The sequence below is a fragment of the Panonychus citri genome, unplaced genomic scaffold (assembly GCF_014898815.1).
Source record: "Panonychus citri isolate SS breed McGregor unplaced genomic scaffold, ASM1489881v1 Contig00104, whole genome shotgun sequence".
Lineage (NCBI taxonomy): Eukaryota > Metazoa > Arthropoda > Arachnida > Trombidiformes > Tetranychidae > Panonychus > Panonychus citri.
This window is the reverse complement of record NW_026515509.1, coordinates 1744625-1768014: the sequence shown is the minus strand read 5'-3', so window position 1 is coordinate 1768014 and position 23390 is coordinate 1744625. Positions and strand designations below refer to the sequence as shown.

General features: G+C 29.2%; 6 protein-coding genes across 9 annotated transcripts in view; 1 reads left to right on the top strand and 5 right to left on the bottom strand.

The window, feature by feature from the left end:
* Positions 1–398: 398 nt before the first annotated feature.
* LOC128388960 (uncharacterized) lies at positions 399–2152 on the bottom strand. Of its 3 annotated transcripts, none has more exons than XM_053348436.1 (6): positions 1977–2152; positions 1839–1907; positions 1670–1770; positions 1314–1602; positions 1027–1244; positions 399–968 (listed from the first exon to the last, which is right to left on the bottom strand). In XM_053348436.1, the coding sequence occupies exons 1-6, from the start codon at positions 2062–2064 to the stop codon at positions 588–590; spliced, it is 1146 nt and encodes a 381-aa protein (XP_053204411.1). In that variant the 5' UTR covers positions 2065–2152; the 3' UTR covers positions 399–587. The 3 variants fall into 3 exon arrangements, with proteins under 3 accessions (XP_053204411.1, XP_053204413.1, XP_053204412.1); XM_053348438.1 differs by having other exon boundaries at positions 399–962; XM_053348437.1 differs by having other exon boundaries at positions 1842–1907.
* A 340-nt stretch (positions 2153–2492) lies between these two features.
* LOC128388989 (uncharacterized) lies at positions 2493–4121 on the bottom strand. The gene is made up of 6 exons (XM_053348481.1): positions 3962–4121; positions 3824–3892; positions 3655–3755; positions 3301–3589; positions 3014–3231; positions 2493–2953 (listed from the first exon to the last, which is right to left on the bottom strand). The coding sequence occupies exons 1-6, from the start codon at positions 4047–4049 to the stop codon at positions 2777–2779; spliced, it is 942 nt and encodes a 313-aa protein (XP_053204456.1). The 5' UTR covers positions 4050–4121; the 3' UTR covers positions 2493–2776.
* Positions 4122–4239: 118 nt separating this feature from the next.
* On the bottom strand, positions 4240–6401 carry LOC128389078 (uncharacterized). Its single transcript, XM_053348588.1, has 5 exons — positions 6314–6401; positions 5453–5553; positions 5101–5386; positions 4821–5029; positions 4240–4761 (listed from the first exon to the last, which is right to left on the bottom strand). Exons 1-5 carry the CDS (start codon positions 6399–6401, stop codon positions 4384–4386), a joined length of 1062 nt encoding a protein of 353 aa, XP_053204563.1. The 3' UTR covers positions 4240–4383.
* Positions 6402–6407: 6 nt separating this feature from the next.
* Positions 6408–10951, bottom strand: LOC128389077 (uncharacterized). Its single transcript, XM_053348586.1, has 11 exons — positions 10840–10951; positions 10481–10775; positions 10200–10411; positions 10098–10127; positions 9667–10037; positions 8264–8352; positions 8100–8183; positions 7936–8036; positions 7587–7869; positions 7309–7517; positions 6408–7248 (listed from the first exon to the last, which is right to left on the bottom strand). Exons 2-11 carry the CDS (start codon positions 10632–10634, stop codon positions 6868–6870), a joined length of 1914 nt encoding a protein of 637 aa, XP_053204561.1. The 5' UTR covers positions 10635–10775; positions 10840–10951; the 3' UTR covers positions 6408–6867.
* Positions 10952–11042: 91 nt separating this feature from the next.
* On the bottom strand, positions 11043–13746 carry LOC128388988 (uncharacterized). 2 transcript variants are annotated; one of them, XM_053348479.1, is made up of 7 exons: positions 13667–13746; positions 12908–13028; positions 12773–12841; positions 12613–12704; positions 12261–12546; positions 11984–12207; positions 11043–11922 (listed from the first exon to the last, which is right to left on the bottom strand). In XM_053348479.1, the coding sequence occupies exons 2-7, from the start codon at positions 12993–12995 to the stop codon at positions 11554–11556; spliced, it is 1128 nt and encodes a 375-aa protein (XP_053204454.1). In that variant the 5' UTR covers positions 12996–13028; positions 13667–13746; the 3' UTR covers positions 11043–11553. The 2 variants fall into 2 exon arrangements, with proteins under 2 accessions (XP_053204454.1, XP_053204455.1); XM_053348480.1 differs by lacking the exon at positions 13667–13746 and having other exon boundaries at positions 12333–12546; positions 12908–13644.
* A 1502-nt stretch (positions 13747–15248) lies between these two features.
* The window catches only part of LOC128389134 (myb-like protein A), a 33161-nt gene continuing 25019 nt past the window's right edge, over positions 15249–23390 (top strand). Inside the window, exon 1 of the mRNA XM_053348664.1 lies at positions 15249–15815. The gene's annotated coding sequence lies outside the window, so the exon portion shown is untranslated. The remainder of the gene's footprint in view (positions 15816–23390) is intronic.

Below are 23390 nucleotides of genomic sequence, written 5' to 3'. Positions count from 1 at the left end.
TCAAGTAATTGCATCTTTTTTTCGCTCAGGTGAGTTTTTGATATTTTCCACAGAAAAGAATTGGCATTGATTGTTGTTTTTTCTTTAAAACTTTTTTTCTTCATCCCATGTTTATCTTTTTATTGTTTTCATAGATTCATTAGTAATTTTTTGTTTCGTTCTGTTTATTAAGCAATAGAAACGGGAAGAAGGTTGGTGCCATGTTATTACTACTATTGGATATTTGAGATCTAATTAGGAATATAATGGGTTGAGCCTATTACTAATAGGCTATTAGGCTCTTTCCCCTAATTTCATTCTAAATGAGTGAAGTCACTCGAAAAACAGCTGATTAATTTCTAAGAACAAGCGTTTTTTTGGATGAAACAAAATGAGTGTTTAACGCGTTTTTCTCTCGTTACTCGTTTTATTTTCAACGTTTTCATGTGTCATCAAAACAATAAAAAGTACCAATTGGTAAGAAAGGAAATGCAGAAAATAATTATTAATTTGTGATTTACCAATTTATTGTAATTACCCTACTCAACAAAACTTAGTGAATAAGCAACCTTATTTGGGCTTTTTGATTTATTCAAGTCAATTGATTTTTATTCATCAACGAGATCTGGAAGAAACATGTATTTTTTGTAGAAAAAATGTTTCATGAAATCCAGTCCATAGCAAATTCGTTTGCGAGTATTTACCAATTTAGGCCATTCGGTGGGTTCATTTTCACAATCGTAATATATAACAATAGCTCGATTCTCTTTGACACAATATTTGGACAGAAAATCAGCTGATTTGTGTGTCACTTTCTTACATCCTCTCAAGTCCAATATTTTCAACTTTGGTAATAGTTTCATCAATTTTTCTAAATCAAAATTACTAACATTAAGCTTAACAAAGTGTCTGATCGCTAGATGTTGTAAATTAGGAAATTTAGACAACAGCTTTTTAAGTAGAGGCCACGAAAGTCTACTAGACTGCATCTAAAGAAAAGAAATAAATGATAATCTTGAGACATTTATTACTCGATGATTAACTTACCCATTCGATATCTTCGATAACCAAATCTCTTAGATTGTAATTCTTTATCGATTCATTTACAAAAATATTCTTTGCCCGGTAACCAATGAAAGCGCTTTCCAAAGAGGGACAAAAATCCATGAAATGAAGTCCTATGAATTTTCCAACCAAATCTGTTGTACTAAGTTCAAGAATCTTTAACGAAGACAAATGCGGTCCATTGTATAAAACTTGGTCCGCTATTATAAATTGTAAAAAGATATTAATCATAAGAAACAATCGAAAGATCAATTCAAGTTGTATCTCACCTTTATAGAGTCGCAAGTGGAGTCGCTTCAAATTTGGAAAATAGCCAATGAATGAAGGAAGATCTTCCATATTAAAAAAGCGGCCGAAAACTTGTTTCAATTGATCAGGTCGAAAAACGCTTTTAACATTGAAATAAAACTCTGAAGCGAGTATTTCGATATTTGACAAGTCATAAATGCTTCCGAGGAGATCCAAATATCCAATTAATCCCTTTATTTGTGGATTATTTTTGACAATTTCTGGTAAATCGAAGGATCCATGATAATCAAAGGCCGAAGAATCTATAATCTAACGTCGAATTAAAAAACAATTAGAAAGAAACATAAATTTGATTTTAAAAAAATTCATTAATTACCTTAATGTTCGGAAACAATTTGAATAAATTGTAATAATTCCATTTCGTATCAGCATTAATCCACAAACTATTCGGATCGATATAATCAACCGCATCACTTGCTATTAATAAAAAAATTGGAAACAAGTGTTAATAAAATGATAAATCGATCAATAAGAATTTGTCTTACAACCCAACAAATGAAGATATTTTACTCGATTAAATCTCGGCCTAATTAAATCGGACCATCTCGAACAAACTATAGGACGAAGGGAAAGTAAATAAGTTTTAAAATTTCATCATCTAAACGAAATCCTAATAATCTTACCTTTAGACAATCGAATCAAATCTTTGGCCTCATCGATATTTTCAAAGATTTTCCAAAGACAAATATCAGGTAAATCGTTAAATGACATAATTAAAAATCACAATTCACTTATAATTGATCTGTAAACTTAAGGAAATGCCGATAACTTTTCATTGAATAACATTAATGATTAATCAGCAAGAATCTTGCTGCAAGATTAGTTTCCCTCGTGAAGAACAGCTGATTAATTATTGAGACAAAGCGCTTTTTTCAAATGAATAGAAATCGAGTATCGGATCTTAATTAGATTAGAGCAGAATCTTTACATTGTATAACAAATAGATTTACCTTCATGAAGAGTATAAGCTGCTCGAATTAACAAAAAATAATTAAGCAAAGCGATCTATTCGTCCATAAAACTTGCGATAAAAAATGAACTTCGTATAATTGTCTAGAATTTTAACAATCGATTCGAATTTGTATTTTGTCTTTGGAAACTTGTTATTTCAATTAATATTTTTGCTGATGAATTGAACATCAATTTAATTAGAAATTTTATTTATCTTCATCAATCAAATCTGGAAGAGAGTCCCAAGTTTTATGAAAACAATGTTTCATGAAATCGAATCCATAGCAAATCCGTTCGTGAGTCTCCAACGATTCAGGCCATTCGGTGGGTTCATTGTTGCAACTGTAATAAATTACAACTGATCGATTCTCTTTGACATAATATTTGGACAGATAATCAGCCGATTTGCCGAATATATTAAATTTCCGGAAATCCAATAACTTCAACTTTGGTAATAATTTCATCAATTCTTCTAAATCAAAATTACTAACATCAAGTCCAATATCTCCAATTCAGGAAATAAATTTATCAATTCTCCTAAATTACTATCATCGAGCTTATCAAAATATCTGATCGCTAGATGATGTAAGTTGGGAAATTTAGACACCAGTTTTTTAAGAGGCAGCCACGAAAAACTACCAGAAGACATCTAAAGAAAAAGAAATCAAATAAAATGTTAGAAACATTTATCACTCGATGATTGACTTACATTATCGATAACCAAATCTCTTAGATTGTAATTCTTTAGAGATTCATTTACATAAATATCCTTTGCCCAGAAGTAAGTGCGTATGAAAGCGCTTTCCAAAGATGTACAAAAATCCATGAAATGAAATCCGGTGAATTCCTTTTCAATAAAATCGGTTGTACCAAGTTCAAGAATCTTTAACGCGGACAAATCCGGTCCATCGTAAAAAACTCCGTCCGCTATAATAGATCGTAAAACGATATTAATCATCTGAAACAATCGACAGATTAATTGAAGTTGAATCTCACCTGCACAGAGTTTTAAGTGGAGTCGCTTCAAATTTGGAAAATATTTAATGAATGAAGGAAGATCACTCATATCAAAATAGGGGCCGTGAACTTGTTTCAACTGATCAGGTCGAAAAACTTTTTTATAATCGAAATTAATATCTGAAGCGAACATTTCGATATTTGCAAAGTCATAAGCGTTGTTTTTGAAATCAAAATTACCAATCAATCCCTTTATTTGTGGATTATTTTTGACAATTTCTGGTAAATTGAAAGATCCATGATAATCAAAGACCACAGTATCTATAATCTGATGTCAAACTAAAAAAAAATTAGAAAACAACATAATTTTGATTTAAAACTTTCATTAATTGCCTTAATGTTCGGAAACAATTTGAATAAATTGTAATAATTCCATTTCGTATCAGCATTAATCCACAAACTATTCGGATCGATATAATCAACCGCATCACTTGCTATTAATAAAAAAATTGGAAACAAGTGTTAATAAAATGATAAATCGATCAATAAGAATTTGTCTTACAACCCAACAAATGAAGATATTTTACTCGATTAAATCTCGGCCTAATTAAATCGGACCATCTCGAACAAACTATAGGACGAAGGGAAAGTAAATAAGTTTTAAAATTTCATCATCTAAACGAAATCCTAATAATCTTACCTTTAGACAATCGAATCAAATCTTTGGCCTCATCGATATTTTCAAAGATTTTCCAAAGACAAATATCAGGTAAATCGTTAAATGACATAATTAAAAATCACAATTCACTTATAATTGATCTGTAAACTTAAGGAAATGCCGATAACTTTTTGCTTCTACAAATCGCCTACAAAAACTTCATTTGTTGTTCAAACAATCTTTCTACAAAAACGAGCGATCTACTCGTCCATAAAAATTGGGATTAAAAATGAACTTTCGTCTTCCACCTCGAAACATGATAGATGCTCAATCGTATATTTTATTAATCAACTATAATTGTCTAGAGTTTTAACCATCAATTTACATGTAATTCTAATGATTATTTTGTTGATTGTGTTTAGAATCTTGTTATTTGTCTTTACGATTGATTAAACTCAGTCGATTTATTCATCAATGAGCTCTGGAAGAGACCTGAATCTTTTGTAAAAAAAATGTTTCATGAAATCGAATCCATAGCAAATTGACTCGTATGTCTCCACCAATTTAGGCCATTCGTTAGGTTCGTTTTCACAATCGTAATAAATTACGATTGATCGATTCTTTTTGACACAATATTTGGACAGAAAATCAGCTGATTTTTGCTTCACGCTATTACATCCTCTCAAGTCCAATATCTTCAACTTCGTTAATAATTTTATCAATTCTTCTAAATCAAAATTGTTAACATCAAGCTCAGCAAAATTTCTGATCGCTAGATGATGTAAGTTGGGAAATTTAGACAACAGTTTTTTAAGTAGAGGCCACGAAAAACTAACTTGAAACTAAAGAAAAAAAGTTAGCGATAATCTTATGAACATTCATCACTCAATGATTGACTTACATCTTCAATAACCAAATCTCTCAGATTGTAATTCTTTATAGATTCATCTACATAAAGATCTTTTGCCCAACAACGGAAGAAAGCGCTTTCTAAAGAGGGACAAAAATCCATGAAATGAAATCCAGTGAATTGTTCAACAAAATCGCTTGTACCAAGTTCAAGAATCTTTAACGAAAAAGAATTCGGACCGTTGTAAAAAACTTTGTTCGCTATAATAAAAATCGTAAAAAAATATTAATCATAAAAAACAATCGAAAGATCAATTCAAGTTGAATCTCACCGTTACCAAGGCACAAGTTGAGTCGCTTCAAATTAGGAAAATATTCAATGAATGAAGGAAGTTCATTCATACGAAAATAGTAGCTGGAAACTTGTTTCAACTGACCAGGTCGAAAAGTTTTCCAATAATCGAAATTAAATGCTGAAGCGCACATCTCGATATTTTCCAAGTAACCATTTTTATGAACTCTATCCATACAGATCAATCCTTTAATTTGTAGATTATTCTTGAGAATTTCTGAAAAATTGAAAGCTTCATCGCGGAATAAGAAAGTAGTATCCATAACCTAACATCGAATTAAAAAACAATTAGAAAACAACATAATTTTGATTTGATAAAATTCATTAATTACCTTTAGATTTGGAAACAATTGGAATAAATTGTCATCATTCCAATTCGTATACGCACTTATCCACAAATTGTTCGCATCAATATAATCAACTTTATCTATGCCTAAAAGAAATTAGAAACAAGTATTAATAAAATAATGAATCGATCAATGAGAAATTTACTTACGCTCATAAAAATCTTTCGATTGTACAGGGCATTTCACCAAGTTTCCAACAAGTTTTTCGCGAATAACTTTTTTGTCTTTGGGTATTTAGGCTCCAGACTCGAGTTATGGGAGTTTGAGCGATACTCAATTGTCATATTTCAAGGTCAAGGTCATAAAGGTTATTCATGAAAGAAGGCACTTGAAGGTCATTTGAAGAACTTTTTGAAAACTAGAAATTTTTTAAAGCCTACCTGTGATGTTTTATTATTCCTTTACTTACAGGGTCTGATTCAATTTGCTTTCAGTAAAAATTTATCTTAAGTAACTGATTTTGTTTTTGCGCGATACCAACGTTGTTTAGTGTTATTACTATTTTTTTACTTCATGACTAGGCGTTAAAAAATTTCTAGTTTTCAAAAAGTTCTTCAAATGACCTTCAAGTGCCTTCTTTCATGAATAACCTTTATGACCTTGACCTTGAAATATGACAATTGAGTATCGCTCAAACTCCCATAACTCGAGTCTGGAGCCTAAATACCCAAAGACAAAAAAGTTATTCTCGAAAAACTTGTTGGAAACTTGGTGAAATGCCCTGTAGATATTTCACTCGATTAAATCTCAGCGTAATTAAATCGGACCATCTCGAACAAACTGAAGAATCAAGGAAAAGTAAATAAGAATTGAAATTTTATCGTCTTAACGGAATCTTAATCTTACCTTTTGACAATCGAATCAAATCTTCGAATCCATTGAAATAGTCCAAAATCATATAAAGACACTCGTTTGGTAGTTTGTTAATTGACATAATTCACTTGAGATCAATTTAAAAAGGTAAACAAAAATTTAAAGTTTAAATCGGTTCCCTCTAAAAACCAGCTGATAGTTTCTTGTGCTTTATGCCTCCGTTGACGGGAAAGGGTAACTTTAATGGCGCTCATCTTGATTGTGATTAATGTTGATTTTAAAGATTTTAATTGAAGAGATAAAGGATAATTATCAATGATAATTTATCATTTTCAATTGTGCTTTAATTATTGTTTGGATTTTGCCATTTACAAAGTTGGATATTAAATTGTGCTAAGCAATCAACAATTTTTGTGTCATTTAAATTGTGATTAAATCTGATCAATTTATATCATAAAATCGAAAATAAATAAATAAATCTTATCAACTGTTTCCAATCAGTTTAATTGCGATAATAAAAGTATTCGTATAGTGAATAATCAACCTTATGATATGTTTGGATTTGCGATTGATTCAAATAAGTCATTTCATTCATCAATGAGATATGGCAGACACCTGAAATTTTTGTAGAAACAATGTTTCATGAAATCGAATCCATAACAAATTGGTTCACGAGTATTTACCAATTTAGGCCATTCGGCGGGTTCGTTTTCACAATCGTAATAAATTACGATTGATCGATTCTTTTTGACACAATATTTGGACAGAAAATCAGCTGATTTATGCGTCTCTTTCTTAAATCTTCTCAAGTCCAATAACTTCAACTTTGGTAATAATTTTATCAATTCATCTAAATGAAATTTACTATCATCGAGCTTATCAAAATTTCTGATTGCTAGATGATGTAAATTAGGAAATTTAGACACCAGTTTTTTAAGTAGTGGCCAAGAAAAACTACCAGAACGAATCTAAAGAAAAAGAAATCAAATAAAATGTTAGAAACATTTATCACTCGATGATTGACTTACATTCTCGATGACCAAATCTCTTAGATTGTAATTCTTTATCGATTCATTTACATAAATATCCTCTGCCCAACAATTGATGAAAGCGCTTTCCAAAGATGGACAAAAATCTATAAAATGAAATCCGGTGAATTTTTCAACCAACCAGGTAGAATCAAGTTCAAGAATCTTTAACGAAGACAAAGTCGGTCCATTGTAAAATTCTCCGTACACTATAATAAATCGTAAAAAGATATTAATCATATGAAACAATCAAAAGATTAATTGAAGTTTAATCTCACCTGCATAGAGGTTTAAGTGGAGTCGCTTCAAATTCTGAAAATATTCAATAAACGAATGAAGATGATTAATACCAATAAAGTCGCTGCTAACCTGTTTCAACTGGTCAGGTCGAAAAACTGCTTCATAATCGAAATCACAAGCTGCAGCGATCATTTCGATATTTGCTAAGATAAAATCGTCATAGATATAATCCAAAACTGCGATTAATCCCTTTATTCGTGGATTATTTCTGACAATATCTAACAAAGATGCAGTTTCCAATAAAACCGCAATATCTATAATCTAACATCGAATTAAAAAACAATTAGAAAGCCACATAATTTTGATTTAATAAAATTCACTAAATACCTTAAGATTTGGAAATAATTCGAATAAATTGTAATCATCCCAATTCGTATTATGATTAATCCACAAACTGTTTCCATCAATATAATCAACTTTATCTTTGCCTAAAAGAAATTAGAAACAAGTATTAATAAAATAATGAATCGATCAATGAGAAATTAACTTACTACTATTACTAAAAAAATCCATCATTTGAAGATATTTTACTCGATTAAATCTCAGCTTAATTAAATCGGACCATCTCGAACAAACTTTAGGACAAAAAAAAAGTAAAAGAGTTTTAAAATTTAAAATTTTAAATTTCATCATCTAAACGAAATCTCAATCTTACCTTGAGACCATCGAATCAAATCTTTTGCCTCATGGACATTTTCAAAGATTTTCCAAAGACAATTATCAGGTAAATCGTTAAATGACATAATTAAAAATCACAATTCACTTATAATTGATCTGTAGACTTAAGGAAATGCCGATAACTTTTCATTGAATAACATTAATGATTAATCAGCAAAATTTCAAATTGTAAATTAGTTTCCCTCCTGAAGAACAGCTGATTAATTGTTAAGACAAAGCGCTTTTTTCAAATGAATAGAAATTGAATATTGAATCTAATTATATTAGAGCAGAATCTTTATAACCAATAGATTTACCTTCATGAAGAATATAAGCTGGTCGAATTAACCAAAAATAATTAACGAAAGCGATCTATTCGTCCATAAAACTTGCGATAAAAAATTAACTTTCGTCTGAAAGACTCTTTCACCTCGAAACATGATAGATGCTCAATCGTATACTTTATTAATCAACTATAATTGTCTAGAATTTTAACAATCAATTTATATGCAATCCGAATGATCATTTTGTTGATTCGCTTTGAAAACTTGTTATTTTTCTTAAAAATTCGGTAATTCATCAAGTCTAAATCTATGTTCTAATTGTAATTACAATTGGTTGTGTTTTCATTCATCTACATTAACAAACTTAATTCAGTCTCCTCTTTTACCAAAGTGTAAAGGACAAGCAAAGGACAATTTTCACTTGACATCTTGACCATCATTGAGATCGCTACTTGGTAACATCGATTCAAAGTTAATTGTTGTAATTAAATCTCTATCATTAATATTAGGATACCAATTAAAATCTCTGAACAATCAACATACAAAAATGCAATTCGGCCTAATTTCGTTCGTTAGAATAAGTTTCAATTCTAATCCATCAGAGGAAAGCATAAACTTCTTCCAAAACGATAAATTATTTTAATTCGAAATGTTCAGCTTATCAATTGTGTTACTGTTTGGATTTAGCCATTTGCAATTAAATTGTGTTAATCATGTTGATCAATCAACAATTTTTGTGTCATTTTAATTGTGATTAAATTTGATCAATTTAAAACCAATAATGATTTTGCCATTTACAAAGCTGGATACTATTAATAAATTGTGTTAACAGTTTATGAACTTTTAATTACAAGCTACAATTATTGTTACCTTAACATCACCTGGATTTAATTGTATTTTTGTCTTTGTGTGTGTTTACAATTACAACACTTTAATTGAGTGTTTCAATCAACAACAACCTAAAAAAATTGAACAATTTAAATAATCAAATCGAAAATAAATAAATAAATCTTATCAATTGTTTCCAATCGTTTTAATTTCGTTAATCAAAGTATTCATATAATGAATAATCAACCTCATATTTGTACTTGCGATTGATTCAAATCAATCGTTTTACTCATCAATGAGATCTGGAAGAGAACTGAATTTTTTGTAGAAACAACGTTTCATGAAATCCAATCCATAGCAAATTGGTTCGCAAGTATTTACCAATTTAGGCCATTCGGGTGGTTCGTTTTCACAGTCGTAATATAATACAATTGATCGATTCTCTTTGACACAATATTTGGACAGAAAATCAGCTGATTTGTGTGTCACTTTCTTACATCCTCTCAAGTCCAATATTTTCAACTTTGGTAATAATTTTATCAATTCTTCTGCATTATTATCATCAAGCTCATCAATATATCTAAATGCTAGATGTTGTAAATTAGGAAATTTAGACACCAGTTTTTTAAGTAGTGGCCACGAAAAACTACCAGAACGAATCTAAAGAAATAGAAATTAAATAAAATCTTATAAACATTTATCGCTAGATGATTGACTTACATTATCGAGAACCACAAAAAGAAAACCAGACTGAATCGAAAGAATAAAAGAAAAAGATCAACAAAAATCTTAAAAACATTTAAGACTCAATGATTGACTTACACGACTTTCGATAACCAAATCTCTCAGATTGTAATTCTTTATCGATTCATCTACATGAATATCAGATGACCAACAATTGAAGAAAGCGCTTTCCAAAGAGGGACAAAAATCCATCAAATGAAATCCGGTGAATTGTTCAACAAAATCGCTTGTACAAAGTTCAAGAATCTTTAACGAAGACAAATGCGGTCCATTGTATAAAACTTGGTCCGCTATTATAAATTGTAAAAAGATACTAATCATATTGAACAATTAGAAGATTAATTAAAATTGAATCTCACCATTAATGAGTTGCAAGTTGAGTCGCTTCAAATTAGGAAAATATTCAATGAATGAAGGCAGACTTTTCATATCAAAATAGTAGCAACAAACTTGTTTCAACTGATCAGGTCGAAAAATTTCTTTATAATCGAAACAAAACTCTGAAGCGAACATTTCGATATTTGACAAGTCATAATCTTCTCTTCTTATTAATAAATTAAAATGTCCAATCAATCCCTTTATTTGTGGATTAATTTTGATAATTTCTGGTACATTTAAAGACGAATTGTAACCATAGGTCGCAGTATCTATAATCTAACGTCAAATTAGAAACAATTAGAAAGTAAAATAATTTTGATTCATAAAATTCATTAATTACCTTAAGATTCGTAAACAATTCAAATAAATTGTAATCATTCCAATTCGTATTATGATTAATCCACAAACTGTTTTCATCAATATAATCAACTTTATCTTCGACTAAAAAAAATGGAAACAAGTATTAATAAAATAATTAACCCATCGATTAGAAATTATCTTACTACAATATTTTACAATATTGACAGGAAAGGGTAACTTTAATGGCGCTCATCTTGATTGTGATTAATGTTGATTTTTAAAGATTTTAATTGAAGAGATAAGGGATATTCAAAATTGAGAATATAATTCTGTTTTATATTAATAATTTCGTGTTATTATTGTCGTTAGTTAATGTAGAAAGAATGAATAGAAGTGCGAAAAAATCAACCATAATTAGTCAGTTGATATAAATCATAATCAAGTCTATGTTCTAATTGTCATTACAATTGGTTGTGTTTTCATTCATACACATTAATACAGTATTAAGATACCGATTAGAACCTTTGAACAATCAACATACAAAAAGGATAATTATCAACTGTGATTTAAATATTGTTTGGATTTTGCCATTTACAAAGTTGGATATTGAATTGTGTTAATCATTTATACCAATCAACAATTATTGTGTCATTTTGTTTGTGATTAAATCTGATCAATTTAAAACCAATAATGATTACAATTATCGTTACCTTAACAAAATACTTGGCTTTGCGATTGATTCAAATCAGCCATTTTATTCATCAATGAGAACTGGAAGAGAATCGAAAGTTTTATAAAAACAATGTTTCATGAAATCGAATCCATAACAAATTGGTTCGTCAGTCTCCACCAATTTAGGCCATTCGGCAGGTTCGTTTTCACAATCGTAATATATTACAATTGATCGATTCTCTTTGACACAATATTTGGATAGAAAATCAGCTGTTTTATGCGTCACTCCATTATAGCCTCTTAAGTCCAATATCTTCAACTCAGGTAATAGTTTTACCAACTCTTCTAAATTACTGTATTTAATTACACCGATACACATGATCCTAAGATGATGTAAATATGGAAATTTGGAAAGCAGTCTTCGTAGTGTTGCCCATGAAAAACAATCAGACTGAATAGAAAAAGTTGATACAATATAATAATCTGTTAAGATTTTCCAACCACTGACTTACATGACATTCGATAACCAGATCTCTTAGATTATAATTCTTTATCGATTCATCTAAATAAATATCCTCTGCCAAACACTGAAAGAAAGCGCTTTCCAAAGAGGGACAAAAATCCATGAAATGAAATCCGGTGAATACCTGAGCAAAGTGGGTTGTACCAAATTCCAGAATCTTTAACGAAGACAAATTCGGTCCATTGTAAAAAACACCGTCCGGTAAATAAGACCCTAAAGATTAATCATATGAAATAATCCGAAGATTAATTGTAGTTGAATCTCACCTTCGTCGTTTTCTATGCTAAGTCGCTTCAAATTTGGAAAATATTCAATGAATGAAGGAAGATCAGCCTTACGAAAACGGAAGCAGCAAACTTGTTTCAACTGATAAGGTCGAAAAACTTTTTTATAATGAAAGTCAAATTCTGCAGAGCACATTTCGATATTTTCCATGTAACCATCTTTACTTAAGTTATCCATACCGACCAATCCCTTTATTTGTGGATTATTTTTGACAATTTCTGGTAAATTGAAAGATCCATGATAATCAAAGGCCGCAGAATTTATAATCTAACGTCAAATTAAAAAACAATTAGAAACAAACATAATTTTGATTTAAAAAAATTAATCAATTACCTTAATGTTCGGAAACAATTTGAATAAATTGTAATTCCAATTCGTTTTAGGATTAATCCACAAACTGTTCGCATCAATATAATCAACCGCATCTATTTAAAATAAAATTGGAAACAAGTGTTAATAAAATCATAAATCAATCAATTAGAAATTAACTTACTATCTATCAAACGAAGATATTTTACTCTCTTAAATCTCGGCCTAATTAAATCGGACCATCTCGAACAAACTATAGGACCAAAGGAAAGTAAAGAAGTTTTAAAATTTCATCATCTTTACGGAATCTTAATCTTACCTTGAGACCATCGAATCAAATCTTTGGCCTCATGGACATTTTCGAAGATCTTCCAAAGACAAATATCAGGTAAATCGTTAAATGACATAATTATGATTCCACTAATAAATAATTCAAAAATCTGAAGAAATGTTAAAGCACTAATTTGAAATGAGTAAATTCACTTGGTAAACAGCTGATTAATTACTAAGAACCAGCGCTTTTGCGGATGAGACAAAAGGAGTGTTTTCAACGCGTTTTTCTCTCGTTTTCTCAACGTTTTTACGTGTCAAATGCTTTCACCATTTCACATATGTTGGGTCACAAATCAATTTAATGAGATAAACAAAAATTTAAAGTTTAAATCGGTTCCCTCTGAAAACCAACTGATAGTTTCTTGTGCTTTACCGGGAGACCTTGGTAAAAGACTAAAAGACGAAGAGAAGCAAAAAAGGGCCAAAATTCTCCACCGTCAAGTAGAATTGAAGGGAAAGAGCCTCAGGACATTTTACTTAGAATTTTTGACGAAATATTCACTATAATAGCACTTTAACAAAACAATAATCATTAAAATTTCAAAATAATTCAATTTTTCTGATTTTTGATGCGCGAAGTTTGAATGTCAATTTATGAATAATTTTTTTTCAATTCCACTGAAAATTTGATTTTTTATTTTGCACAGTTTGCGGCTCAAACTTATTATAGTTATGATAATCGCAATCGATTTTTACTATGCTCTGGAGATGATATGAACGGATCTAAATGGAATCTCAACCTTACCTTTTGACAATCGAATCAAATCTATGGCCCCATTGACATTTTCGAAGATCTTCCAAAGACAATTATCAGGTAAATCGGCAAATGACATAATTGGTCTGTAAACTTAAAGAAATGCCGATAACTTATCATTGAAATTAATAACATTAATGATTAATCAGAAAAATTAATAATTTCAAATTAGTTTCCCTCGTAAAGAACAGCTGATTAATTATTGAGACAAAGCGCTTTTTTCAAATGAATAGAAATCGCATATCGGATCTTAATTAGATTACGGGCCTAAATCAGATTCTGGTAAGGCTCAAGGATTTGACTTTTTCCGGCTTAAGATTACAGCTACTCATTAATTAACTTAATTTCTCAATAAATTGTGTTTGTTTAAATTAGGTTAGGTTTTCACTATTAAAGGTCACTATGGACAAAGGAAGGCCAGTAGGTCCTGGGAAAATCAAACTATCATACAATTTATTTAATGTTATCGGCAGCTAATCAGCCTTGTCTTCCGCTAATAAACTTCATTACATTGTTAAATGTGGACTAACATGTACCCGCTATACCCAAAAGGAGTCGAATAATCTTAGATTGTTGAATTAATTGTTTAATCAATTAAATTAAACCATTTTCCTAAAAAGCCGCGAATTGTAAGCCGAAAAAAGTCAGCTGAACGTAGAAAAGTTGAGCTTACGGACATATCTTGAGCTTTACTTATTTACCTTCATGAAGAATATAAGTTGCTCGAAATATTCACATCATGAGTTTTCGCAATGATCAATTCGTACAGAAAATTGGACACAAACTGAACTTTCTTCTTTCACCTCGAAACATGACAGACAATTATTAAAGTTTGTCTCAGTTTTTATTCGTCAATGAGAACTGGAAGACAGTTGGCAGATTCGTAAAAACAATGCTGCATGAAATAGAATCCCTGACAAATTGATTCGCTCATCGAATTAAAATTCATGTATTTAGGTCATTTCGTTGATCATTTCATCTTATCTACTAATCTTTCGTTAGAAGAAACTACCAATTCGCGCCACTTTGGTTCGTTAGAATAAGTTACAATTCTAATCCATCAGAGGAAGCATAAACTTCTCAAAACGATAAATTCCAATTCGAAATGTTCAGCTTATCAGAACCAGTTCAGGATTTTTGTCTTACTTTTCCTTATACTTGAAACATTTCCCCTGTTCTACTCTCTCGCTCTCTCGTCTTCATCTTCATCCTCCTCCTACTTTTTCATCTTCTTCTTTCTCATACAATTGAAACTCTCAATTTTATCCAGATGAAATTCTGCTTCAACTCTCTATTCATCCTCTTTCTTTCCTTTCAACTTGTTCTGGAAAAGCTTCAATGATAACCAAAAGTGTATCATAAACATTAGAAATCAAAACAACAACAAACCTTTTTTCACCGTTCAATGTTCACCTGAATTGGAATTCATCAATCAGTTGATGGTCGATAGTAAAATCAACTATAATTAATCAGTTGATATAAATCATCATCAAGTCTAAATCTATGTTCTAATTGTAATTACAATTGGTTGTGTTTTCATTCATATACATTAACAAACTTAATTCAGTTTCCTTGTTTACCAAAGTGTAAAGGACAATCAAAGGACAATTTTCACCTGACATCTTGACCATTAAGTCTTGACCAAAATAATTGTTTACCATAATTGACATCGCTACTTGGTAACATCGATTCAAAGTTAATTGTTGTAATTAAATCTCAATCATTAGGATACCAATTAAAACCTTTAAACAATCAACATACAAAAAGGATAATTATCAATTGTGCTTTAATAATTGTTTGGATTTTGCCATTTACAAAGTTGGATATTAAATTGTGTTAATCATGTTAATCACTCAACAATTTTTGTATCATTTTAATTGTGATTAAATCTGATCAATTTAAAACCAATAATGATTACAATTATCGTTACCTTAAGATTACCTGGATTTAATTAAATTTTCTTGTCTTTGTGTGTGTTTACAATTACAACATTTTAATTAAGTGTTTCAATCAACAACAACCTAAAAAATTAGACAATTTAAATCATCAAATTTAAATCTTATCAATTTAATTGCAATAATCAAAAAAATTGTCATCATTGCAAAAGATTCAACAATTTAAACCTCTCAATTAATTCAAGGTAAGTTAAAGTTAATTTATCAACCCTTAACTGTGAAAACCTGCAACAATCAATTAAATATTTAGCTAATTGATTAGCCCAATCAGTTGAAATCAAGTTAATTGTAAATGAAAAGGTTATAATTAAAATTAAGTTTTTTGTTTCCAATTTAAGTTAATTGAAATATTACTTTTCTCGTTCAATGTTATATTTGTTATGATGGAAAACAATTTAATCTCAACAAACGATCATTCAAATTGAATGTTAATCATCGCAATTAAATTAAGGATCTTTACTTGATTATTTCGTCATTATTTTAATCATCATTAGAAATTAATGTTTTCGAAAAAAAAAAGTTAACTTATTTTCTTCCAATTTTTTTTACTTGTTCTTTTTCTGTTCTCAATTTTCGCATCTTCATCATCGCTACCATCTTTCATCATGATGATGCGATCATCATCATCATCATCATGCATCCGAATTCAGAATCAGAATTATTTGTATACATTTGACATCACAACTTTTTCTTTTTTTTGCTCTCCATCTTTAAAACCTTCTTTACTTGTCCCACAAACCCAAAGGAAGAAAAGATGAAGATGAAGATAAATATGATGATGAGAGAGAGAGAAAGAAAAAGATGTTAACGCCTTAGCAAAGAAAGAAAAAAAGACAAGACGAAAAGTATGATAATATTAATGATCGTCGAAGATGATTACAAGAAGCGATTAAACTGGCGAACGTGTTTTCATGTTTTCGGGAAATCGTTTCATGTGTCCACCTGAGTAGTGTTACTGTTATGATTTAGAATTTGATTTGAATGAATTCACCTGAGCTCACCTTGATGTAGTGTCCATCATCATCATCATCATCTTTATCTCTCTCTTTTATCAGAAGCATAATCATCATGAACGAATCATAAATCACCTTCCTCCCAATTAACCATCATCATGATGAAACTTTTTTCTTACTTCTAAATTTAAACTCACCTCAATTATCAATTTCTTCAATTGATTCAATGTCCATTTGTTTAATCGTATCAACAGTTGAATATCTAGATACACATTTTACCGTTAGTTTTGGTTGAATATCGGGTAGCATAATTTTGGAATCGTTTTTGTTTTTATTAGATTAATTATCATTGATTATTCCAAGAGAATCTCAACTTTCCTCTGATCACTTCCTCTTCCTACTGATAAAAGATTTCCCATAATTCACCTAATGTGTTCAATGATAATTAAGGTAAACAATTGATAGTCAAAGATGATCCCAAAGCAGATTTATATTATTATTATTATGATAATCTCTTGATATTAATGATGATGATGATCACCAATAATCAATTCAAGTCTTAGATAAATTACCTTTGTTATCCTGGAAATGAAATTCTTACTTCCTGTTTCTTTTTTCCCCTCGATTCTCATATGAGTTTTTCACCCAACATATTAATATGAAGAGATAATGTTATCCAACAGTTTATTTTCATAATCCATTTTATATTTATCATGAAATAAAAAGTAAACAGAATAAAAAATGAATCAAAATAATGTTCCGATTCTGAAAAGTTGAGAGAGAGCAAAATAAGATTGAGAAAACAAGAGAAATAATAAAAAGACCCAAATGATTACATGCATATAAATGTCTTGAGGGTGTTGATGATGATGATGAAGATGATAAGATAATAAATATTGTTGTGAGAAAAAAACTGAAATGATGAAGAAAAAACGGAAATTGAGTAATTCTGAGTTTCAGAATCATCTTGATGGAATCAACTACTTTACATGTTCAACTGTCAAACTGTCATATTTTTCTGACCTCATCTTTAAAGTTTCGCATCATCATGTATATATAATAATCATTCAGAAGATTTCAAACGAATCGAATTCTTATTTTTTCTTCTCAACCTTTCGAACTTTTTTTTTCTCTTCCTCATCTCTCAAGTTTGATCGTGAATAATATGATATATCCACAGGAGAGACTCAGAATTTGGTTTCCATTTTATCTTTCAGATCAAATTACCAAGGGAATTATCTTCATGTTTACGAATTATTATCCTCGAATCGAAACTCTGTTTTTCTTGATTCGCATTCTGTTTCGCTAATCATGATTCAGAATTTTATGATCTAATATTATCCAATTTGTTATCTTTTCATTGAACTTTTACTTCTTGCTCATTGATGTATGATAATAATAATAATATCAAGTTGAATGTCTTATGTCACCAGGTAACCAATTAACCTGTCATCATGATAATCATCATGCTACTTAACTAACTGTTATTAATCAATAAACTTTATCATTCACAATTAAATTGATGAATGAATAAGGTAACAATTGGTGAGTCAATATTATCATAATGAGGATACTATTAATAGTTATCAATTGTATTTTATTATTAATATATATATTTTAATGGTCATCATTATGATTAAAGTTAATTGTAAATGATGATGTTGATGATAATGATGATGAAAAAAATTTAGCTCATTGTTAACAGCAAATCATTTCATTCATCAACTCAATCATTTGTTTTCAAATGATAATATCAGAATATTGTTGATTAATCAGATGATATTAAATTCAAAATTGTAATCAACCAATTTTGTCTTGATTACAATCAATGAGAAGCAAATCTATTACAATTAACTTATTAATTATCACACCTTTCACAAATTTAAAGTCTATCATCATAATTAACATGAAAGTTTAATCACAATTTAGGTCATGTTACAATTATAAATTGATTCCAATGATTTGATCAACTTTAATCTGGTAAATAAACCAAAAAAAAAAATCAACGAATTAATTTACTTACAATTTGATTAGACAATTAAAATATTTACTATCCATAGGCTTGGCTTTGAATTGATCATGGTTATGATTAAATATCCCTTTTAATCAACAATAGATTGTAAATCAATTGTATTGATGAATCTATTCTTGTAATATTAATGCTTTTCATATTGATTAATTTTCATTCATTCATTTGTAACACAATCAGTTAATCATCATGATAATAATATACAATTGACTACCTGAGGTATATATGAATTTAACATTGTGATGATAATGATGATGAACAATAGGGATTTTTGGGCTTAGCCCTTTTACTTTGATTGTTGTTTTCACCTTAATCCAGTTTTCTTATACTTAAATTAGTTAGTTAATGATAATAGGTTTTACCATCAACATGAAATTAACAACCTTACAATTAACTGTGCCAATCAATTTGCTTTCCAAATAATACAACATCTTATTATAATCTAATCAACTTTCAATCAAAGTTTTCTTTTCCATCTGATAGTTAATTGTAATTGAATGTCTTTTGTTTTTACATCTTCCTCATAAGTAATCAATTAATCTGAATCTTGATTAAATTGTACTTTCTAGTTAATCAATTTAATCCATTGGGTAGTTTATCAATGATTAAGTTGTGGTTATCATCATAATTTGAATGCAATACTTTTCTTATTTTTATTATTAATAAATGATTGATGATTATTATTATGATTAGTGATTAGAATGGTGAACAATTTAATCAATCAAATGAGCATCTCTGTGTTAATTATGATCATGTAACCTTTAATTGTCCTGAAAACGGTTTGGTAAAGATTGTTAATCTTGACAATCATTTATTTGTATTCGTTGATTGTTTTCATTATCAACATGATAATTGTAACAATTAAAGGTTTTAAAACTAATGTTTAACCTTATTATTTATTTGAATTGATGACAAAGTAACAATCAAAAATTGTTACATTCAAAATTTATTAATAACCTTTTGTATTTGAATGTGTTGATTAACAACAATTAAAGGTTAGTTGATTATTTTAAATTACTCAACAAGAAATAACCGTTATTTCAATTGGTATTATCATCATTAACAGTTAATCTTAACAATTAAATTGTGTTAAGTTCAATAAGGATAAAATCAACTATCGATTACTGATCACAATTTATCTAAATTGTATTTAAATCAATTGTTGATCACAATTAAATCATGTTGCACACCAACAAAACGTATACAATTACCTTTGATTAGCTTCAATTGATGTTTTCAAATTCATTATTGTCTACAATTAATCAATGGTTTGGGTTAACAACAATTAAGCTTAATGGTCAATAAACCTAAACTTATACTTACAAATTGGCAGTTATATTGATTACAAGAATTAGCTGATTATTTGGACTAATTAAAAGTTAATTGTTACATTATTTTCACCCGAAAATGGACCTTGGTCTGATTATGTAAAGTTTTCACTTAATTTCCTTCATTAATTGCATGAGGAAGAGACAAACTAATTGTCACAATTTGCATAATTATTATTATATTTTTAAAGAAACTAATGTATTCATAGTTACCTGGCAGCAATTAACTGTTAAATAATCACAATTAGTTAACTAACTTTCCAAAAGTAACCATTTTTTATTGCAATATGATAATACAAACTTTGTATCGGCAAATAACCTTGTATTGTAATTAAAGTTAATTACTAACTAAGGGTGATGACTATACATTGGAATACAAATTAAGTCACTAATTAGTAACCTCTTACTGACCGGAAATCATTACCTTGTATATCTATGTGTCCATATTTGGGTCAATGTTGTGAAAAGACAAGAGCCTCACCATAAGATTGTAATCAATTAAAATCATCATGATAACGATGAGCTGATTGTTAATTTCAAGAAAGATTAATTTTATTTAATTGCTAACAGTTTCCGCTTCGGATGTGATTAGATTTTACTACTTTACCGGATTTCATGGTCACTGATTTAATATCTTAAACAATCAACCTTTTAATTGTTACTAATTTTAACCCATCACATGTTGAAAGTTTCCATATCAATGAGATTGACCAAACTAATCATGTCCTGGATTAAGTGGTCAGTTTTAAACAGAAACAAAAAAAAAGTTACTCATGTTCTTGTTGGGACTAAACTTGATTGACCATTGATTCCAATCTCTAAACTGACCCAACCTAATCTACTATTATTATAATCTGAGAAATCCAATTACCATGTTGATCCAATCTCATCTCGAGCTTTGTTTTTTAACCTCTCTCATCAAAATCATGTTCATTATCATCATCAAACTTAATCACAATACTAACAATTGATGATGATGATTAGCTTAATTTGGCTTAGAAAATATAAAAAAAAACTCTCATGATAATCAACAGAACTTTTTTTTTGTTTCTGTTTTCAGATTAATTTCAAATTCATGATTCCAACTATCACTTTAATCATGAAAAACAGCTACAATCTCTTCAATCATATTGAAATATCAGAATAAGAATAAAAAAAAACTTTTTCCAAACTTTTTTTTTCTTTTTCGAATCTTTTTTCTCTCTCTAACAATTCGATAAGCTTAGATTCAACATTGATCTAGAATATCTCTCAATCTCTTTGCTACATTTACCTTTCGATGGTAAAATTGTGTATTCATCTTACCTCTTCTTCCTCCTCCCTCTCCTCCTTCTAGTCCATTGTAAACTTATCCTTCTGGTCATTTTTACTAAACTGACCCAACGAATCCACTAATACATGTTATAGTCCATTTATGGGAAGAAAAAGATCAACAAAGGTAAAAGTAAACAAAGAAATAAATTCCTATGGAAATTTAAGACTTTTACGATTTCGAGGGATAAAAAAGAGAAGAAGATCTAAAAAGATCTAGAAGAAATGTTCTCATTTCATAGAAAAAGAATATAAAAAAAATTCTTAGAATTCAAATAATCTTATTATCGAATACAATTTCCTATGTTTATTGTTATCCCATTGGAAACCTAAACTTTTAAGATATTAAGAAATTCAATTTAACCTTTCAACTTGTCTATTTGAACTTTGTCAGCGATAGAAATTAATTTCCTCTTTCCTATTGCCAATCTTAATTAAATTTTTCGCGAGTACTTTTTGTTATCGATCCAATATTATCATCATTATCTTCATCATCATCATCATCAACTTGATTGAATTCAAATTGCCAACTGATTACAAGTTTAAATGACTATTTTCTTGCGAAACTTTTGCAATTAGATTGTGTTGATTAACGTTAATTGCTAATTTAATGGGTTAATTTAGTTACGATGTAACATGGAATCAACTCATTGATAATGTTTCTACCACTGTTAATGTAAATCTCAACAATCAGAACAAGAAACATTAACAATTTAATCAATAGTTTAGATTTCAATTGCAAATCATTAAGTTGAGAAGATATTTTCAGATTTTCAATCATTTGTATTGATAAAAATTTGAAACTTTTTGTTACAAAAACCATTGAAAGCAACAGTATTTTTGGACTCATTTGAAATTTTTTTTTATATTTATTGTCCTTTTTTTCAGGTAAATTAGAATGCAAATTCAATGAATGATTGTGTTCACACTTTAAATGGCTGATTGTTACAACAATTCAAATTGCAAGTTGAATGAATTAATGTTTATTGTGGTCATTGATGGATAAAGGTTATCCGTCTACCTGAAAATCATACAAATCACATTGAGTGTGGAGAGTATTGAGTTTACCTGGATAGAGAGACACAAAGGAAGAGAGATGAAGATGCTAAGAAACAAAGTGCTTTTAGAATGCGATGAAGATGAGAGAGGAAAGAAAGAGATGAAGATGCTAAGAAACAAAGTGCTTTTAGAATGCGATGAAGATGAGAGAGGAAAGAAAGAGGATGAAGATGAAAAGAAAGAAAGAAAGAAAGATAAAGGGAAGAGACTATTAATATAATGAAACCAGTTTCTTTTTTTACTCTCTTTCATCTTCATCTCGATTTGCTTTGGTTTTCTAATTCGTTTTTTTTTCTAGGCCAACAATTTAAGACACCGATATAATCGTTGCGAAAATTAAAGGTGTAACTAATATAAGATGATGCGAGCATCATCTTTATCCCTTAATCTTTATCCTGATCATCAATGTTACACGCAAATGATGATTTAATTGTTTTTGATTGATTGAAAAAAAAAATTTCTCTCATTTTTTTTTGTTTCTCAATTGAGTAAATCAACTTGATTACAATAAGACTCCAATTGGATTGCCCTTTAAATATTATGTTGATGGTTAATGAGGATCATCATTATTCATCATCATCATGATCATCATGAGATTGATGATAATGTTGATAACTACAAATGGATTAATTGATTGTAATGGTTAATTGTTTTCTCAATCATAGTAAAATTTTGTTTACTTTTTTTCCCACTAAAATTTGTATCAAGCTTAAGATGATGAATGAAGCTCATTGATGCAATGATTATAATAATAATAATTATCACGATGACCGATATGATTTCTCAATTGATCCAATATTTATTTTCAATTGTTTATTGGTCAAGTTTGACCAGTAATCAAGTAAATCAGGTGGTAATTTATTTGCTCCTTAACAATACGTTTCAAGTGTTAATATACACACACTGTGAATGGTGAAAAAAAAAGATTGACCCATCGATACAAGACTCTGATTGTTAACCAACAATTAGTTGATTGTGAACAATACTAATCAGGTAAATCTAAATCAACCATGGTTAATGATTATCATCTTCATGGAGAGATAGTTAATGTAAATCATTGAGAAAAGTTAATAACTGTCT

Coding starts and splice junctions, on each gene's coding strand:
- LOC128389077 (XM_053348586.1), bottom strand. CDS start 10,634: ATGTTCGCTTCAGAGTTTTGTTTCGATTATAAAGAAATTTTTCGACCT. Junction 10,128..10,199: donor ATTTGGTTATCGAAAGTCGT/GTAAGTCAATCA, acceptor CTTTCGATTCAG/TCTGGTTTTCTTTTTGTGGT. Junction 8,037..8,099: donor GGATTTTTTTAGTAATAGTA/GTAAGTTAATTT, acceptor AATTTCTTTTAG/GCAAAGATAAAGTTGATTAT.
- LOC128388960 (XM_053348436.1), bottom strand. CDS start 2,064: ATGTCATTTAACGATTTACCTGATATTTGTCTTTGGAAAATCTTTGAA. Junction 1,771..1,838: donor ATATCTTCATTTGTTGGGTT/GTAAGACAAATT, acceptor TTTTATTAATAG/CAAGTGATGCGGTTGATTAT. Junction 1,245..1,313: donor CCACTTGCGACTCTATAAAG/GTGAGATACAAC, acceptor AATTTATAATAG/CGGACCAAGTTTTATACAAT.
- LOC128388989 (XM_053348481.1), bottom strand. CDS start 4,049: ATGTCATTTAACGATTTACCTGATATTTGTCTTTGGAAAATCTTTGAA. Junction 3,893..3,961: donor TTTGATTCGATTGTCTAAAG/GTAAGATTATTA, acceptor TTCGTCCTATAG/TTTGTTCGAGATGGTCCGAT. Junction 2,954..3,013: donor GAGATTTGGTTATCGATAAT/GTAAGTCAATCA, acceptor CTTTTTCTTTAG/ATGTCTTCTGGTAGTTTTTC.
- LOC128388988 (XM_053348479.1), bottom strand. CDS start 12,995: ATGTCATTTAACGATTTACCTGATATTTGTCTTTGGAAGATCTTCGAA. Junction 12,842..12,907: donor TTTGATTCGATGGTCTCAAG/GTAAGATTAAGA, acceptor TTGGTCCTATAG/TTTGTTCGAGATGGTCCGAT. Junction 12,705..12,772: donor ATATCTTCGTTTGATAGATA/GTAAGTTAATTT, acceptor TATTTTAAATAG/ATGCGGTTGATTATATTGAT.
- LOC128389078 (XM_053348588.1), bottom strand. CDS start 6,401: ATGTCAATTAACAAACTACCAAACGAGTGTCTTTATATGATTTTGGAC. Junction 5,554..6,313: donor TTTGATTCGATTGTCAAAAG/GTAAGATTAAGA, acceptor AATTTCTTTTAG/GCATAGATAAAGTTGATTAT. Junction 4,762..4,820: donor GAGATTTGGTTATTGAAGAT/GTAAGTCAATCA, acceptor TTTTTTCTTTAG/TTTCAAGTTAGTTTTTCGTG.